The sequence below is a fragment of the Piliocolobus tephrosceles genome, chromosome 2, assembly GCF_002776525.5.
Source record: "Piliocolobus tephrosceles isolate RC106 chromosome 2, ASM277652v3, whole genome shotgun sequence".
Taxonomy (NCBI): domain Eukaryota; kingdom Metazoa; phylum Chordata; class Mammalia; order Primates; family Cercopithecidae; genus Piliocolobus; species Piliocolobus tephrosceles.
Window position 1 is genome coordinate 177417308 of NC_045435.1, and position 19295 is coordinate 177436602.

Genomic DNA, 19295 nt, shown 5'->3' on the forward strand with positions numbered 1-19295 from the left:
AAAAAAAAAAAAAAAAAAAGTCATCATTTAGCAATCACTATAGTAAAACTGAGATCAGGCAAAAATCATTAACGGATGCTATATCTAAGGATAAATTTTGGTGAAAAGTAGTATATTTACATGCATTTAAAGTGTCTCTTCTAGACTTCTTATTAATTGAAAGAGAACAAAACCCCCAGTAATTATGCAGAAAAATGGAGCAACATCTTGATCAGGTGATCAAAATTAACATCACCAGTTAGGGGAAAATGGTTTTCATGTGCCTCCAGATGTGATGCCCTGAGGACACATCACCCCCTATGTGGTTTTCTGGCTAAGAACACACATCTTTAATCTAATAGAGAGAAAACATCAGACCAATACCAAATGAAGAATTTCTTATTTTTAAAAAGTGTGAGGGGTTCTGCACTCATAAAAATTCAGTGTCATTAAAAGACAAAGACAAAATGTGGAAATATTCTAGACTAAAGAGATATGCGAGTAGACGAATTCCAGATTGGATCCTGTACTAGAAGAGAAAATGCTATAAAAGATGTTATTAGGTCAACTGACAAAATTGAAATAAGAATGGTAGATTAAAGTATTGTATGTAAATTTATGACACTGATTAGGTAGGCTGAAGTATCTAGAGGTAAAGGGCTATGTTGCATGTAACTTATCCTCAAAATGGTTCAGGAAAAATAATTTGTGTGTGTGTGTGTGTGTGTGTGTGTGTGTGTCTGTGTGTGTGTGTGTGTGTGTGTGTGTGTGTGTGTCTGTGTGTGTGTAGAGAGAGAGGGAGAGGGAGGAAGAGAAGGAGAGTAAAGAGAGGGAGAGAGAGAAAGTAAATGACTTAAAATGTTAACACTAGGTGAAAATAGGTAAAGACTATCTGGGTGCTCTTTGAACTATTATTATTTGTACAACTTTTTGTAAGTTTGAAGTTATTTCCAAATAAAACATTAGAAAAGAAGAAATAGAAAAATATTAACATACAGTTAGAAAAATGGGCAAAGGCTCCGGTGAGTCACAAAGAAAAGAATACAAGGAGCTAGAAATGCAGGGGTACAAATTTTATTAATTTTAAAAGTTATAATACCCAGTATTGTCCAGGAAGCAGAGAAATGAGTATTTACAAACACTGTTGAGATTACATATCTGTATAGGCTTGTTGGAGGACAATGAGTTATTATGCATTAAAAGCCTTAAAAATATTCAAGTTTGATCCTAGCAAAAATTACACTAAAGAAATAACTGTGTATTAATAGATTTAGCTACATGAATTTTCCAAGTGCCTTACTTATACAAATAAAAAACTTGAATGCTCTAAAAACAAGATGTTAATAAGTTATGGTGCATCCATAGATTGGAATATTATGTAGCCATTTAACAATTTTCCATAAATGTATAAAGTAATGACATGGAAAAATGTCCAGGATATATCACTAGGCAAAAAGTTCGCAAAACAGTAGATAAATCCCAGAACTTTGGGAGCCGAGGTGGGCGGATCATAAGGTCAAGATCAACAGGGCCAACACAGCGAAACTCTGTCTCTACTAAAAATACAAAAAATCAGCCGGGCGTGGTGGTGTGCACCTGTAATCTCAGCTACTCAGGAGGCTGAGGCAGGAGAATCGAGTCAACCCGGGGGGCGGAGGTTGCAGTGAGCCGAGATCGCGCCATTGCACACCAGCCTGGGCGACAATGCGAGACTCCATTTCAAAAAAACAAAAACGAAAACAAACCAAAACAGTGCATAAACTATATTCCCAATTATGTTAAAAATGCATACTACTTAGAAAAATGGACTAGACTTCCCTCCCCCTCAAAGATACATCATTGTAGACTGAGAAATGGAGGCCACAAACAAGTGCTTTGCTTACTTTGCCTGCAGCCGGGTGCAGAGGCATTGGTAGAGGGACTGGTTCTTCAGTACCTTTACCAGGAAGGAATCTTGACAGAAAACCACGTCTAAGAAATTAAAGATCAAGCCACAAGCCTCAAGAAAACACTACTGCTGGATAGCCTACTTTCCACGGGTCCTAAAGCATTTGATACTTCCCTAGATTTCCTACAGGAATTTTCGTGGGTAAGGGAGAAGCTGGAGAAAGCAAGGGAAAAAGCCATGACTGAGCTGCCTGCAGGTGACACGATGACTGGGATGCCCTCGCACATCATCAGCTCCCCATCAAACTGGCAGATTAATCAGCTGGCCCAGAGGCTGGGCCCTAAGTGGAAGCCCGTGGTGCTGTCTTTGGTACTGTTGGAGACAGATATCTACTGCTGTGAGGCCAACCATCTCCACAATGTGCACTTGCAGGTGGTGGAGGCCTTTGTCTGTTGGCGGCAGCGCTTTGGGAAGCAGGCAACTTTCCAGAGCTTGCACAATGGGCCGCAGGCATGGAGGTAGACCTCTTGGTGCTCCTGCACATGTTGCAGTGATAGTGCCTCTGCCAACCAGCTGAAGAGTATGACTCCAAGTCACATGGCCTGAATCCTGATTTTCAGTCAGAACAGGTGGTTTTTGGTTTGGTTTAGGTTTGGTTTTTCTTTTTAATGATCCTCAGATGGAAAGAGAAAACAGGGTTTCCACTTGACATTGCTTGAAAGGCCAGATTACTCAGTAGATCTCCCAGATTGCTTCAACAATTCGTTGTTTTAATTGCCTGAAGATTGCCTTGTTATGACTGCATAGTTTTAAATTGTGTGATGGCCTTTTAATAGTCTAGTAAATCATAGTGGCTCCAAAAATCCCCCAAAACAAAAAAACCCCAAAGCCCCATGTTATCACATTACATGCAGGTGTCTTATACGTAAAACATTCACTTTTATGTTGCCTGGGAACTGAACTGTGAACTTTACTATTCATAATGATAAGAAAATAAAATGTAAATTACTTAAATAAGGAAAATGGACTAGAAAATACATCAAAATGTAACTGTGACTTTTTTTATATCCTTGTATTTTCAAAGTTTTACACATTTGCTTTGAAATCAAACAAAAATGTTTCTTTTACAAATCCCTTTGAAATTCAGCAGCCCCACCATAACTTTCACTGTATGTTCAGACTGTTATATATACTTTTCCAAATCTAGAAGCAGGGACAGAAGAACTCCTTTTAGCAGTTATTTTACTATGTAGATAATAAATTTGGGTTGCAATTTTTTAAAAGCCACCTACCATCCCAGGAAGTCCCCTCAGCATGATCCCTTCCCCTGCCCCACACCAGTTAAGCCAGTCTTCTTATGGTCTACCCTTCATTACCGAATTGTTATCTTCACCTTCATTAGGACGGAGAAATTGGATGGAATAGAAAGAATGCCTACATCTCTTTAAGCATTGCATTCCTTCTTTTACTCTTAGCAAATAGTGGTAATCCTTTCTCTTCAATTGCTATGAGTAAACCTTCAGAAAGGTCCCTGCTGCTCCTGCCAATAAAATAAAATAAAATAAAATAACTGCCTATTTTGCCCCACTTTGAAAGGTGATGTTAAATGCCACTGCACTCGCTTATATGAAACAGCCATTCTTAAACTAACTCCTTGGTATTTCCACTTTGCAGTCTCAAAGACATCTCAGCTCTAACAAATCAAAAGCATTGTTTTTTATTCCTCCACTTCCTTTATCTGTCTATTTCACAGAATTTCCCACTTCAATAAATGGAACAAACACAATGATGACAGTAATAACTAACACATTATGTATCTTGTGCACTCCTCAAAGAAGCCCTTATTCCCATTTTACGATTTAGGGAACTGAGACCAAAGAGAAAAGAAACTTGCCCAAGTTGACATAACTACTAAGTTGTAATACTGGCATTTGAACCCCAGCAGTCTGGATCTGGAGTGTGAACTCTCAGTCACTGCACTTCGCTGCCTCTCAACTGTCTCCCCTGATGAAAAAAGGCTCAAGCCCATCTTTATTCTTTCCTTTCACTTCCAGTCTCCTTGTTGCCCAGTCACATTTTCTCTATCAGTAAATCAGATTGACCTCTGACAAATATTTCTCTCCATCTCCATGCTACAGTCTTAGGCTAAAGCATAATTACTTCTCACTTGCATGAATGCACAGCCTGCCACCCAGACTCCCTGATACCGCTTTTACTCCTACTCCAGTCCATTCTTGAAGTAGCAATCACAGTGACCTTTCAAAACGCAGATTAGATTACTCTCTTAGCATTCTCCCCAGGCTTCCCATTGCTCTCCTTATAAATCCAAACTCCTCAGAAACTCTTCAGGAAACACAGGCCAGTTTAATTTCTTATTGCTCCTGTAACAAATGACCACAAGCTTAGTGTTTAAAAGCAATACAAATTTATTATTTCACAGTTCTGGAGGTCAGAAGTCCTAAAATCAAGGTGTCACCAGGTTGTGTTCCTTCTGAAGGCTCCAGGGGAGAATTCATTTCCTTACCTGTTCTAGCTTCTAGAGTCCACCTGTATTTTTTGTCTTGTGGCCCCTTCCTCCATCATCAGATCACATTACTGCAACCTCTGCTTTCATCCTCACATCTGCTTTTGTGACTCTGACCCTCTTGCTTCCTCTTATAAGGACCCTTGTGATTACATTAGGCCTGCCCACATAATCCAGGATAATTTACCCATCTCAAAATTCTTTTTTTTTTTTGACACAGAATCTCGATTTGCTGCCCAGGCTAGAGTGTAGTGGTGTGATCTTGCCTCACTACTGCCTCTGCCTCCCTGCCTCTCGGTTTCAAGAGATTCTTGTGCCTCAGCTTCCTGAGTACGTGGGATTACAGGTGTGCACCATCACAACTAGCTAATTTTTGTACTTTTTAATAAAGACGGGGTTTCACCATGGTGGCCAAGTCATACTGCTGGCTAAAGTGATCCACCTGCCTCAGCCTTCCAAAATGCTGGGATTACAGGTATGAGCCACACGCCTGGCCTCAAAATTCTTAATCACATTTGCAAAGTCCCTTTTGCCATGTAAGAGAACATACAGATTCCAGGGATTAGGACATGAAACTCTTTTGGGAGCTGTTATTCTGTCACCACAACTGGCCTTCATGTTTTTTGAACTTGTACGTTTCCAAGAAACGTAGGGTCTTGTCTTGATCTCCTTGCTCCCAGATGTAATCACGGCTAGCACCTTTCTGTTACTCATAGCAGTGGCGCAATCCTGGCTCACTACAAGCTCTGCCTGCCGGGTTCACGCCATTCTCCTGCCTCAGCCTCCGGAGTAGCTGGGACTACAGGCGCCACCATGCCCGGCTAAATTTTTGTATTTTTAGTAGAGATGGGGTTTCACCGCGTTAGCCAGGATTGTTATTCGTATCTTAACTTAAAGATTATCTGCTCAGGGATGCCATTCTGACCACTCTGTCAAAAGTATACCACCCCTCTCCACTATTCACATTCTATTATGCCTATTTTATATTTTTGCGGCACTTAGCATTGCGTGAAAGTACATCTATGGAAACGTGCCAATCTTGTTACTCCAATATCTACTGCCTGCACACAATAGTCCTGGCTCTCAGTAAACATTTCGTATAGAATAAATAAATGAAAAAACATAGCCTGTTCAAGTTAAGACCATGTGAAAAATACACTGACACTGGAATGCCACTAGGTCACCTTCTGCTTGCCAGGCAAAAATTTTCATGAGTGAACAGGAAGATGAGAGGAAAATCAGGAGAACTCTGATATTTATATCTCAATAATAGAGACTCTCCCAAGAACAGTTTGGTCAACTGTCAGATGCTGTTGAAAGGCCAAGTAAGAGCTTTAAAAATTAGTACTTTGTGATGGTCAAAAGTTTACTATTGTTCAAATTATCAGTTAAATGAGGAGCAGGTGACTGCTAATGAAATTAAAATGTAAGTCCTGTATTAGCTTGCTTAGGAAAAAAAAAGGAATTAAAGTGTAAGTACATTACAGAGGTTCTTAAATTAGAAATCTTTTTTAAAAAAATTTTTTTGAGACAGTCTCGCTCTGTCACCCAGGCTGCAGTGCAATGTTGTGATCTTGGCTCACTACAACCTCTGCCTCCAGGGTTCAAGCAATTCTCCTGTCTCAGCCTCCCGAGTAGCTGGGACTACAGGCACCTGCCACCACACCCAGCTAATTTTTGTATTTTTAGTAAAGGCAAAGTTTCACCATATTGGTCAGGCTGGTCTTGAACTCCTGACCTCAGGTGATCCACCTGCCTCAGCCTCCCAATGTTTTGAGATTACAGGCGTGAGCCAGTACGACCGGCCAGAAAACATATTTTACATAACCACTTAGACATATTCTTAGACATATTCTTAGTGACAGATTATAAATCATTTTAAGTAAATTTTGTTCTTACCACATACATGAAAATAAATATATCTAAAGTGTAAAGCATTCAAGCAATATGTAATAGAGTGAAATAAGAGTTTCTACACAGCCCACACTTTCATTTCTAGAGGTAACTGTTGCAATCCTATCATTTATTCAATGTGTTTAACTTCATATGTATGTGTATGTGCATTTGTATTCATCTTTAGCATGAATGGGATCATTTTTCTGATATTTCTAATCTCCTGAATTCCTAATAGCTTGCCATAACCATCTGTTCTTTTATGGTTACAATCCTGGACATACTTTGGAGTCTATCAATTATACTTATTCTAATGTCATCTGTTTGCTATGTAACAATTTTCTAGGGTGTTAAGGATTTTCTGTGTGAATTCATAGCCACTTTTCGGGGGAACTTGGTGGGGGGTGTTTCCTCACACACCTAATCTTTGGTTGTGTGTGAATCCTCAGACTTAAGATCCTCTGTTTGCTTGTCTGCTTTGCTGTTCATTTTTGCCCTAGATTGTTTTAGAGGTATGATGAAGGGGCAGGGTATGCTAGCTGCTGGGGGCACTGGAGGTTTGTCTTGGGCTGTGGGGACCCTGGGCTCTCCTGGGATTCAGTAGCTGCCAGGCTGTTTGACTCTAGTCCACGTACTCATTTTGTTAGTCTGAGTATAGATGCTTCTGCAAATGCTGCTTCACACAGGGCTGACTGATTATAGGGTATTGATGAGGGGCCAGCTGGCTTAAATGTTCCATATATGATTCTTCAGAGTGGGTTTCACTGGACCACCTGAATCAGTATCATGTGGGGAGTGCATTAAAAATGTGATTGCTTGGAGCCACCCCAGACCTAAATGTAAAAACCAGAAATCTGGTCCTGATGTTGAATCTGTGGGAGAGGCCATACTGTAATACACAATTTTAGCAAGCTACCCATGATTCTTATGTAGATTGGAGTGTGAAACCACTATTTCAATGATTCACCAGGTCTCACTCCCTCCTCTGTGTTTTAATTAATTCTGAGGAAGGTCCTGTCTATCCCATGCCCACCAGCATCACCACTCAATTGCTCTTCGTCTGGGTTATTCCTCAATAGAGTTGACCCTTTCTACTATCCTTTCTATAGTAAAGATATAGACCCTTTACTATCCTTTCTATGTATTATCTTTCAGGAATTCCCAAAAATTTCTCACCGTAAATACAGTCTTTCTTTTAAGCCTTACTTATCTATCTTTATCCTGGAAGTTACTGTATAATTGCAGAAATACTGATGATGTTTTTATCAGTTTGTAAAACTGATGTTTCCTACACATATAAAACCTTCTTAAAAATTAAAAAATGGACATAATGCCCATTTTTAGAAATGCGAATTAGGAAAGATAGAGCCACTTAAATGGCTCCAGGTGCTGGAGACCTTTCTCTATGCTCCCTGTCTCTAGGTCTTCCATCTGTGTGTGTGTGTGTGTGTGTGTGTGAAAGTAATAATATATATATATTATATGTATATATATGAAAGTAATAAAAGTATATTTTATATCCATATGTGCATAAAAGCAATAGAACTAGATTTTATGGGCTTCATATTTTTCATTATTTCAGGGAGGCGTTTTCTTAATTAATCTAGATATTATAGTACTTAAAAATAAAATTTATAGAAAATTTCATCAAGCCCTCAGAGCATCATTAATGCTCTACCTCTTTAACAAACACTACTGGTTACCTTCTGAACATTCACTATAGCTTTTTTCCTGGCCATCAGAGTCCCAATTATTATTTGTTCTAAGGATAAATCTTGCTTGGTCTAAGGTAATTGTAGTAGCCCCGTTCCCTTGCCAGTGATTCACTTAGGAGAGGGTATGTAAAGGGTTCTAGTCAAGGAAATATAAGGAGAATGCTGTTTGGTGGCATCTGATAATTCTTTTTTCTCACTTCCAAAAAGACACCAGAAAACCAGTCCCTTCCTGCCTGCAGGCACCATATCCAAATAAGGCCTCTAGGGTGGAGGAACTGCCGCCATCTTGTGATTATAGGGACCTGACTTAGCTTTGGGTTGAAGCCAGTGCTGAGGGCAGCAGCATGGAGACAGAAAGAACATCAAGATCCTTGGGGATATTGCTGAGACTCTTATCAACTAAAACTGGCATTATCCTACCTCTGTTACTTGTAGCCCAAAGCATTCTGATAAAATCTCTATTTTTAAATACATAGCAATGTTCTTTTAAACCTTGGAAAATATTTTCTTAAAAATCTTGGGGAAAAAACTCTTGGAAAAAGAACCCCAATTTCACCCATTTATAAAGTGCTTCTTCCTCTTATTCTCAAAATTCACAAAACGTATATCCAAATATTTAAAAATCTTTAAACAACACAAAGAATTATCTTAACTTACAGGTGATAAACATTCCTATTCCCAGCCCCCACAAAGAATGAGGATTAAAAATTGAGGAAACCTGATTTCATAGCATATTCCAATTTCTGGAAGTCCAAAGAGGTTTGAGTGTGCACAGGAAATCTTGAACTTACCAACAAATTGTATTAATATGTCAATTTTTTTGAATGAATTGTTTTGACTTCAAACTTATTACAAAAATGGCCAAGCCACAAATTTGACTCTAGTTTGACCTCCTGACCTCTGAGCAACCTGAGGCTTCAGCAGTCCCAGGCTTTGATCCTAAATGCCCACCCTCCCCAACTTAATACTAGCAGTGAAGGAGAGTAGATAGAGTATAGATGGAAGAGCTAGAGATGGGTAGCATAGAGTAAGGTCTCCAGCACTTGGAGCCATTTAAGTGGCTCTATCTTTCCTAATTCGCATTTCTAAAAATGGACATTATGTCCATTTTTTAATTTTTAAGAAGGTCTTGTATGTGTAGGAAACATCAGTTTTATAAACTGATAAAAACATCATCAGCATTTCTGCAATTATGCAGTAACTTCCTACAGATAATTAGTTTGATGGACTTTAGTGGTGTATTTCTCCTTCCATCTCCAATCTACCCTGATTCTCACGATTTCTCAGCACAAATTATGTTAAAATTATAATAAACAGAAAAATACCACAAAGCATGTGTTAATATTAAATGGGCAGGCTCATTGCACAGTCAGTCATTGCTTTACAACAGGGATACATTCCAAGAAATGTATCATTACGCAATTTTGTCATTGTGTGAACATCCTTGAGTGTACACAAACCACGATGGTATAACCTATTACACACATAGGCTATACGATAGAGCCTATTGTTCCTAGGCTATAAACCTATACAGAATGCTAATGTATTGAATAGTGTAGGTAATTGTAACACAGTGGTAAGTATTTGCATAGCTAAACATATCTGACCACAGAAAAGGTACAGTAAATATATGGTATTATAATCTTATAGGACCATCATTGTATACATGGTCTGTCACTGACCAAAATGTCATTATGCAGAACATGAATATACAAAGAATTCTGTGCAAACTTTTTCTGTAAAATATCAATTCATGTCACTACCAGTAAGTTTATTCCTTTTCTTCACTATGCTCATTTCTATGTTTAGCTTCTTTCCTAACTTTCCAAGACTTCACTTTCTATGCTGAGTCTCGGTATGACAACGAATTCCCTCTTGGTTTAGTTGTGTGCTAGCACCACCTCCCTATGCCTAACCTGTGCCCTCTTCACTTCTTGAGCTCCAAGAAGCAATCATCACACAGTAGCTGGGGCCTGACTAGACTGCTCTCCACAAGAGACATTCACATGGCCAAATCCCTCCTTGGTGTTATTAGAGGGAAAGCCACAACGATTTTTTTTTTCTAGCAACCATCACCTTGTTTCTTTCTCGTGATTTAAAAAAATCTCCCAAAAAGTTACTTCCTGGTCCTAGCGGGTCTTCTAAGGAACCCCGTCACCAATTCCTTCAACCCCAGCCATCTACACAGACAGCTGAACTACTGTACTTACTGTACTATTAACCACAGTGTTATAAAGTATGAATATTTTATTTTCCTTCCTTTTCAGAAACTATTTTGTTACAAATAATCCAAGTATACATTAATTTGATAGGGCATTTTTGGAATTTTTTCCTTCTTGTGTTCAGTATTTTACTAAACACATTGTTTTTAGGAGTAGTTCATGGTCAACACAAACATTGGGTTGCTAAGCATTCTAAACATTTATATTTTTATGACGTTCATCCTTCTAAAATGTAGGAACTGAAAATCACATATATCATAAAGTAAAAGAATCTGCTTACTTTTCAAAGATTATATACATACTATTTTAGTATTATAATTATAGATATACTATGTTTATGCTATAATTTTTGAAATTTCTGAAATGAAAGTAATTTTTACTTCTTTATTTATTCATTTTGAGACAGGGTCTCACTCTGTCACCCAGGCTGGAGTGCAGTGGCATGATCATGGTTCACTGTAGCCTCAACTTTCCAGGCTTAGGTGATCTTCCCACCTCAGCCTCCCGAGTAGCTGGGACTACAGGTGTGTGCCAACACATTTGGATAATTTTTGTCTTTTTTTGTGGAGACAAAGTTTCACCGTGTTGCCCAGGCTTAAAATTAATTTTTAAAAGAAATAGTGTTCTTGATTTTACATCATTTTCTTATCATGTGTTTTCTAATATTTCTTTCTCACTTATATCAAGCATAAGTACTTCAGCATTTCAAAGCTACTCAAGTCTCTCTTTGAAGCTAAAATTAGTAATTTTGAGATACAACTTCAATATTGTTTCTTGTGGAGAGATAATAAAGAAACAAAGATAAGAAAAAAGTTCAAAGACTGTTTCACATTAAGTTATTGCATTTGAACTATCAGGGAAAACTTTTATATATGGATAGGTAAGTTTCTTACTGAAAGAAATCCTCCATATATTTAAAAATATTTACAGGTTCTTCAATATATAATCTAGGCCAGCAAAGTGGGCAAGAAAAGCAGCAGTAAACTATTACCCACACAAGTAAATCACTGCCAAAAGAATCACAGAGAACACACCAGGGTCTTTATAATTCTTGTCATTTCTTTCTAATTCCTGCCATTTTGTGACACATCTATAGAGCACTGTTATCTTACAAGTTGTTTAATGTTCTTCATCTTACATAAGCATTTCTTTATAGTTGTCCATCTCTGTCACTGCCTTCTGAAGTTTTACTCCAAGTGCCTCTACTAGACATTGCAAATCTGAAATGACACAATGTATTTCATCTGATTAGTATATTTTAAGTGTCCAGATATTCTCATAGTGTAAACCATATTCTTTTAATGTTGCTAGTCAGCTCCTGAAGAATAAGGCAGCTGCTTACTCCACTTTGCCTGTATGTCCATAAGCAACTTGTCATTGACTACTCAATCCTCCCTATCCTAACACCCCACAGACTTAGTGGGTTTTGACAGGCCCAATTTGTTGGCCTCTTTCTGCCCCCACCACCATGCTGATTTTCAAACAGCTAATAGGCTAAATTTTACTAAAGTTTTCAAATGAAATATATGTAGCTGACAAACATAAGAATTTCTGATCATGTGTCTTGTTTCTAAAACACTTGATTGCCTGAGCTCACTTTTGTGGTCTAGAACTGAGAAGCATGGCTGAGTCTTCCTGCTAGAACTAAAACAGACAAATCATGTGCCAGGCTCACAGTAAAGAACACAGTTAACTCTGGGTAGCATCTAAAAGGCATTTTAGTGACTTTCAAAACCAAGAGAATACAAGCAGGAAACTGGCTTCCATAGAGTCTTTAACTGGGGAATGTAAGCAGTATTTGAGGATGATTATTCAAGCAGCCCTGTCTAACAAGTGTGTGAATGCAGAACTGAAACTATAGCAGAAAAAACAAATGGCTTGAATTATCTAAGTCCTTCCATTTTCCTGTGCATGGAAACTGTGATCTGAATCCCAGCCCCAGTGACAGCCCTTGCTGGTACGCTTTTTGAGAGTAAGTTATAATGTAAAACAAACTGATAGACTGGTTTGTTTCTTCAGAAAAAAAATGTTCAAAACACTGGAGTTGTAAAATTTCTATGTTCCATCTGTTCAGGTGTTTCAGTGACATATTTCAATAGTAAACTTTAAAATCTTTATGCATCCATACAAATACATAAAACTATATAAATCTGCATTCTTAACTTTATTTTACAAAGAGTTAGTTCCTTAAATTAGAAAATAAATTCACCCTAAACAAACATTTTAATTAGTGTTTACCAGACATTTGTATAAACCTTTGTTTATCCAGTGCTTTTACATACATTAATTTTTGTTTTTCAGTTTACATGTTTTCTTGTTCTTATTACATTAAATATATCTATCTCTAAGAAGAGTTTGCTTAGCATCCCTAAAAGAAAGTTCTCATTTTTTAGGTCACCCATGGTAAAGAGAGGGAGGATTAGAGAGTATCTGCTACTGACCATATGGAAGTTTTGGATGATATAAATTCAGAGGATCAGACTAGCTGAATCAAAATTAAAATGTACATGTAAAAAATGTGTTAGATAACGGTGGGGGGATAGAGAAAGAGCCAGGTGAGTAGGGAGTCACGTTGAGGTGGGAGACAAAGGCATTCAGACTAGCACGTGGCGTTTCCTACGGAAGGCAAGATAGTCAGAACAGAAGCTGTGGTTACAGTCCAGGCACTAAAAATATTTGACTCCAGTATGTTTTCAGAAATGTCTTGTTTATCAGACAGAGCAAACTTCCATATGCATCCATCCCATGTACATTTGTAGGGTTTATCTCCTGTGTGTGCTCTTCTGTATGACTTCAAGTGGAAACTTTTAGTGTATATTTTGTTGCATATGTCATAATCACATCTGTGTATCCTTTGCTTCCTTTGAGTTATCCACGGATTCCACCAGTAAAGGTCTCTTCTCAGGCTGCACTATGACCTAAGGGAGATTCTCTTGCAACAATGCTTGTGGGTGGGCACTGAATTCATTAAGGGGGGTGATATTTCCTCAGGATAATAATCTGTCCTCTGTGGTTTGATAACAGGTTCAATTTTTTTTTTTTCCTGTGGTATAGGCTTCTTATATGATTCAATTACAGGTACTTGCATGCTACTATTTGAATTTTCCATTTCCTACAACAAGGAAACAATGAGAGGCTGCTGGAGGGAACTCAGGTACATAAAGGGGCAGACCGTACCACCACCAGGCAGGATCCCCAGGCTCTGTATTCTGTGCCAGGAGAAGGCAGCTGCCATCACTGGTGGCATGGACAGTGGCATGCCAAAGGGCTGCATGCCCAGAGAAGGGAGTGAGTGTTTTTCATTATGGGCTAGAAGAAGGCATGCTCAGCCCTGGAGAGCCTCTCCAGTTCAAGGATGGGAACTTCAGAGAGGAAGAATTCCCAGCCAAATGGGGTGAACTCCACTTGTTTACTGTGAGGTCTACTGGTTCCATCTGTATTCCGTGCAACAAGCCTTCCCAGGTCTGAAAAAACTTATTAGGTAATAGTGTAGAGTAGATGACCCATACTTGTTAGGTTTTACTGATTTCATATAATTTCATGTATAGTCACAACTACCAAGAAAACGCTAAGGATCAGAGTAATTAACTTATCAAAGGTCACTCAGCTAGTTAAATCCCACAATTCAAACTCAGGTCTTCCTGATCCCAAAGTTCTTATCTCTCTCACACTTGAAATATAAACTCTTGAAATATAAAAGCTGCAAGAGAATATGATACTTGTCCATAAAAGTGTGGGAAGTGTGGCTACAAATCTGTTACCATATTCCCAGAATCCTTAAAGAGGTATACTTAAGACAAATGAAAAGAATTACTTAACAATGAAATATGTAGTAAACTGGTAGAATTTCTAACTCCAAAAGGTGGCTTAGATTTTAGTTTTAGAAAGCTTCAGTATATATTATAGTTAATAAATATATTAATACAATTATGGTGTTACTGTGACTGATTCTATGAGAAGATTTCATCAGAGAGAACAACCACACCTTACTATTAAATGGCCCCTGGTGTTTTTGTTAGGATATGATCCTAAAGTAGATGAAGCATAGGTCTGAGCCCATATGATACATTTTATGTTATTACTTCTAAATGCAGCTATAAATTAAAAGGAAGACTTATCTTAAAATGAACTTCAGAGAACTGGTACTTGATATATGGATTTTATGCAGTTAATTCTCAATTACCTGAGAATTAGTAGAATAATAGACAGCAAAAATGGCAGCTAATTCAAAGCTTTGCTGTTCTGAATGAAATATAAACATCCTACTGGTTCACTATAGGTTCCGGTAGACTAGTCTGGTCCTTTTGTTTTTAGAAGCAGAGTTCCCAGTTCCTGTTCTTAATAAATAAAGAAACACAGGATAAGCTGCAGAGAGATTAAGCCACCTGCACAAAACAGCTCCTTCAGTTTCTGAGGCAAGGAGTTGTTGAATAAGTTATTGTTCTGCCCAGTCCTTCTCTATAAAGAAACTCGACTTTAATTTTCTGTCACTCAGCATGACATTGGATTGTGAGGCACAAGGCCCTAAATGCCCACAAAAATAAAGGAAGTCTTGGCTTTAAACACCATGCAGATGTAAGGCAGAACCCACGGAAACAATACAAAATTTACAACAGCAAATTCTACTCTGATGTGACTGTGTTCTTCGCAGATATTAAATAAGAAGTAAATGATTTTAAATGAACAAGACAAAAAGAGTTCTTAGTCTCTCTTCATATGAAGCCAGCTGTTTGCTGGATAGCATTACACAGGCATCAGATTTGGGATAATCAGTCATTTAAGAGAATCCTGCTATTCCTAAAGGTTTCTAGAAACTACAAACATAAAAGGCATTCATAATTAGCTATTTTATAGGCTGACATGCAACTTTATAGTCACTTGGAGGACATATTAAGTTAGTATAATGTTTGAGAAAACAATAACTAAAACCTATATAGTGGAAGGATATTTCAAACTTAAAACTTACTGGATAAAGAAAATACAAAACATTTAAAGTTCAAAGTGCTATATGGAGGAAAATGATTACAGGTTAAAGTAGCATAATGGAAGAACAAGCAGGCAGATGAACTGGCACCCAGAGAACAGGGAATTTTTTTTTTTTTTTATGTAAAATAGAAGGCTGTAGTTTTTTGTTTTAGAGGTAATTGAAGACAAGGAAAAACAAGAACTCAACACTGGTTTGTGACAGGATAGTTTAAAAGTGTCATGCATGAGCTCTTTAGAGTGCCAGACTGCCTAATTTCAAATCCTGGCTCTGCTTCCTGTTAACTGTATGACTTTAGGCACTCCAGTTTCATTATCTGTAAAATAGTCACTATCATACAGGACTGTTGTGAGAATTAAATCACTTAATATATGGAAAGAAGGGGAATCGTTGCAGGCACATTGGGAGTAACACACACATGTTAGCTATTATCATTGGTAGTGGCATTAAGGCTACTCTTCCACTTCTGCCCTGAATCTCATCACTTCTCACCTTGAGGACATGTTGTTTTTGCACTTGGACCTGGTGTCACCAGTAGCTATCTTTGTATGGAGAGGAGTAAAAATGGAAGTGTTAATTGTCTTTTCCTTCTTTAACAATCTATAGTGCAACTATGGCAAAATGTTAAAACTTGTTAAATATGGATGATGGGTACACACACATGTTGTATTATTCTATTTTTCTGTTAAAAAATTATAGGTATATTAACTAGAGAGGGGCATTGCTGGCATGGTTCAAGGATGATAGCATGTTTTGTACTACAGAGTCTAATCGACTCTGTTTAATGTGCCCAAAGTACAAAAGAAAACAAGCAAAAAAGGGCAAGAAAGCTTTTTGGAGGGTGGTGGGGAGATAAAGTTTGAAACAGCAATTAAAGACAACCCATTTGATTCCACGAATAGGGAGCAGAAAAACTGAATTGCAGCTGGAGGTGAACACGGTAACAAGGAGGGTTGTCTGTTTTGTTTTGTTTTTAATATGGGTGAAACTGAGATGTTTATTTTCATTTCGGAATGATCCATTCTAGACAGCATTTATGCTTGTGAATTTAATGTCTACCTTCTAACCTGCATCTTCCATGTGAAAACATTATCCGTTTTGAAGGTGTTTTAAAAATTACACAAATCAGGTTAAACTACAAGTCTCATTTTAACTCTTATTCTTTTTAGTCAACATTATGTTTTTTCAGACCTATCCATGTAGCTACATGTAGATATGATTCATTCTGCTCTGACTGCCATATAATATTTCATCATGTGTACATACCACATTTTACTTATCCAGTCCCATAGTGATAGAACCTAGGTTACCTGAAACCTTGTCACCACAAATAATTCTGCAATGAAAGTTTTTTACCCAACTTCTTGTGTACTTATAGGACAGTTTGTCTGCAGTATGTCTCCAGGGCAATATTAGGTATAAGTATGAGATCATGGGCATACATATAAATACTGCCAAATGGTTCCCAAAATGGAGGCGCTACCTTACATTCCTACCTCACTGAATAAAGGCTCCTGCTTTATAACTAATTCATTAGAAGCAGCTAATATTCATTAGAAACAGCTATTTTTCTAATTTTTGCCAATCTGAAGAATACAAAGTAATGTCTTTGGCTTAACTTGCAGTTCTCTGCTTCCTATTGGAGCTGAGCACCTCACCTTATACTTCTTGGCCATTCATGACTCCCCTTTTATGATTTGCCTTTTCCTCAGTCTCTTTTCTATCCATTCCAATTGAGCTTTCCTTTTCACTCTTTCACAGAAAACAGCTCTTTTCAAGGTGATGAATGACGGTCTATATTGGCAATTTCAAAATTTAATTCTCTGTTCTTATAAAATTCAAACATTATGCAGCATATGACCCAGTTATTTTCTCTCTGTTGGCAATGCTCTGGCTATCTTCTCAGTTTCTATTGATTATTCTTATCCTTAGATTCACTCTAAATGCTGGGAAGCATAAGGAGCTCAGTTCCTGGCCCTTTTCTCTACCTGCATTATCTCCCAAGATAATCTCATCTAGTTTCATGGCTTCGAATAGCATCTCTATATGGGTATCTTCCATCATCATCATCATCATCACAGCTAATAAATATGGAATACTTACTATATACCAGGTACTATATCCTAAGTGCTTTACACTCATTGAATCCTTTCAATGTAAACTTACTAGAATGTAAGTTTCACGAGAACAGGAACCTTATCTGTTATAGTCATAGTGCTTGAGATATGGAAGTTGCTTAAAAAACAATCATTGAAAGAATGAATAAAACTTTGCAGACTCTAGAAATAAGAGTGTCAGCAAACATGTTTAGAATTAAGTGCCTAAGATTAAAATACAGTACATGAAACAAAAATAGTTCTGCAGTTTTCATTGCTACTATCTGGTATGTGTCTTGGCATTAAAATGTAACATTCTTATTTGTTATTTTATTTCAATAGACACTTATTAAACACCTACTCTATGTAGGTAGGTTTCATATTAGTTAGATTCAGTGTACAAATATAATTAAGATATATTTATTTGTCCTTATATAAATAATAAGTGCCTCATTTAGCCTTGGTGAATGATAAATTAATCTTTTAAATAACAAATTAATAACTCATTTAAACTAAAGTGTTTTATTTTTTCACTATTTTAAATTATTTTATTTTTCACTATTTTAAATTATTTTATTCACTGTTTAAATTATTTAAATTAAGTTTAAATTATTTTATTTAAATTATTTTATTATTAAAATATAATATTATTTTATCTGCTTAGATTTAGTGTATAAATATCATTAAGATATATTTGTCCTTATATAAATTACAATCAAGTGCCTCATTTGGCCTTGGTGAATGATAAATTAGTTTTTTAAATAACAAATTAATGACTCATTTAAACTAAAATCTGTTTTTTTTCACTATTTAAATTATTTTATTTATCTGTTTTATCTTTTCACTATTTTAAATTATTTATTTAGTTAGGTTAGTTAATCACATGATTGAAATTGTGAGATTTCTAATAAAATATAACTGACCTGAATAAACAAAATCAGTCTGCCGCATTAGATATAATTTATACAGATATATTATCATATGACAGTTTGATGAGCCCTTTACAAAAGTAATATCTCATTTAAAATTTTATAATGAGCATTCAGAGTAAACCTTTGCACATGCAAAAATATATACCAATAATAGAAGAAATTCTTTAATAAGTACTTAACTATGTCAATATCAAATTAACATATTTTAACTTTAGCAAACATGTTTCAAAGCTCAAGTGGTAATACAGCCACTTAGATAATTCATTTCATTTTAGGGTTTATATTTTAGAGGTTTAATTTACATCTATTTTGAAACAAGTGTTCTTGAAGTACATTTAACATTTCCTGCATTATCCCAGAAGGGACTAAAATAGTATATGGAGATTTTATAAATCGGATGCTAGAATAGATGTGGATATATAATTTAAAAGATGCAATTCAATATAGATGTAGTTACATTAAAATCAGAAAATTATTTTGCTGTGTGTGGGGATAGAAGGGGAGAGTGGATTAAATCGAGCTAAGGAGATAATCAGAATATTTAAAATTTATAAATGAATTACATTCTAATTAATATTAAGGACCAACACTTTCACTTCAGAATTGTTCATGCAAAAAATGCTCCTAAGTTTCTACTGCATTTTTTTATCTGAAAATTAAAACAACCCAATATAACATGAAGATAATTATAATTTATAGGGACTTATAAAATATGATAAATTATGAAAGGACAAGAAAGGAATTTTAAAATTCTAGTTTGTGTGTGTGTGTGTGTGTGTATGTATGTTTATCATGATTAAATTATTTAACCACTCTAGGCTGGCAAAATGAATATAATACTTTACCTATAACATAGGAATAATACTGATGGATTTAGAAACTTTTCTGAATGTTTTAGAGCAGTATTTTGTTGTTTCAAATTTTGCATAAAATCACACAATCACATGTATTTATAAGTTATAACAAGATTTTTCAAGACCTCAAAATGGATATGGACAGCCTAGAGTAAACAAAGTAGGAAGGGACATGGACCTACAATGAAATCAACAGAATATTAGCTGA

At 36.5% G+C, this 19295-nt stretch overlaps 1 protein-coding gene and 2 pseudogenes across 1 annotated transcript in view; 1 reads left to right on the plus strand and 2 right to left on the minus strand.

Moving 5' to 3' along the window:
* Positions 1-19295, minus strand: part of LEKR1 (leucine, glutamate and lysine rich 1) — a 221249-nt gene that overhangs the window by 54822 nt on the left and 147132 nt on the right. The window contains exon 7 of the mRNA XM_023223378.1: positions 11360-11441. Within this exon, the coding sequence (XP_023079146.1) occupies positions 11360-11441 (82 nt within the window). The remainder of the gene's footprint in view (positions 1-11359; positions 11442-19295) is intronic.
* On the plus strand, positions 986-2421 carry LOC111550110 (annotated as a pseudogene).
* Positions 12816-13753, minus strand: LOC111550118 (annotated as a pseudogene).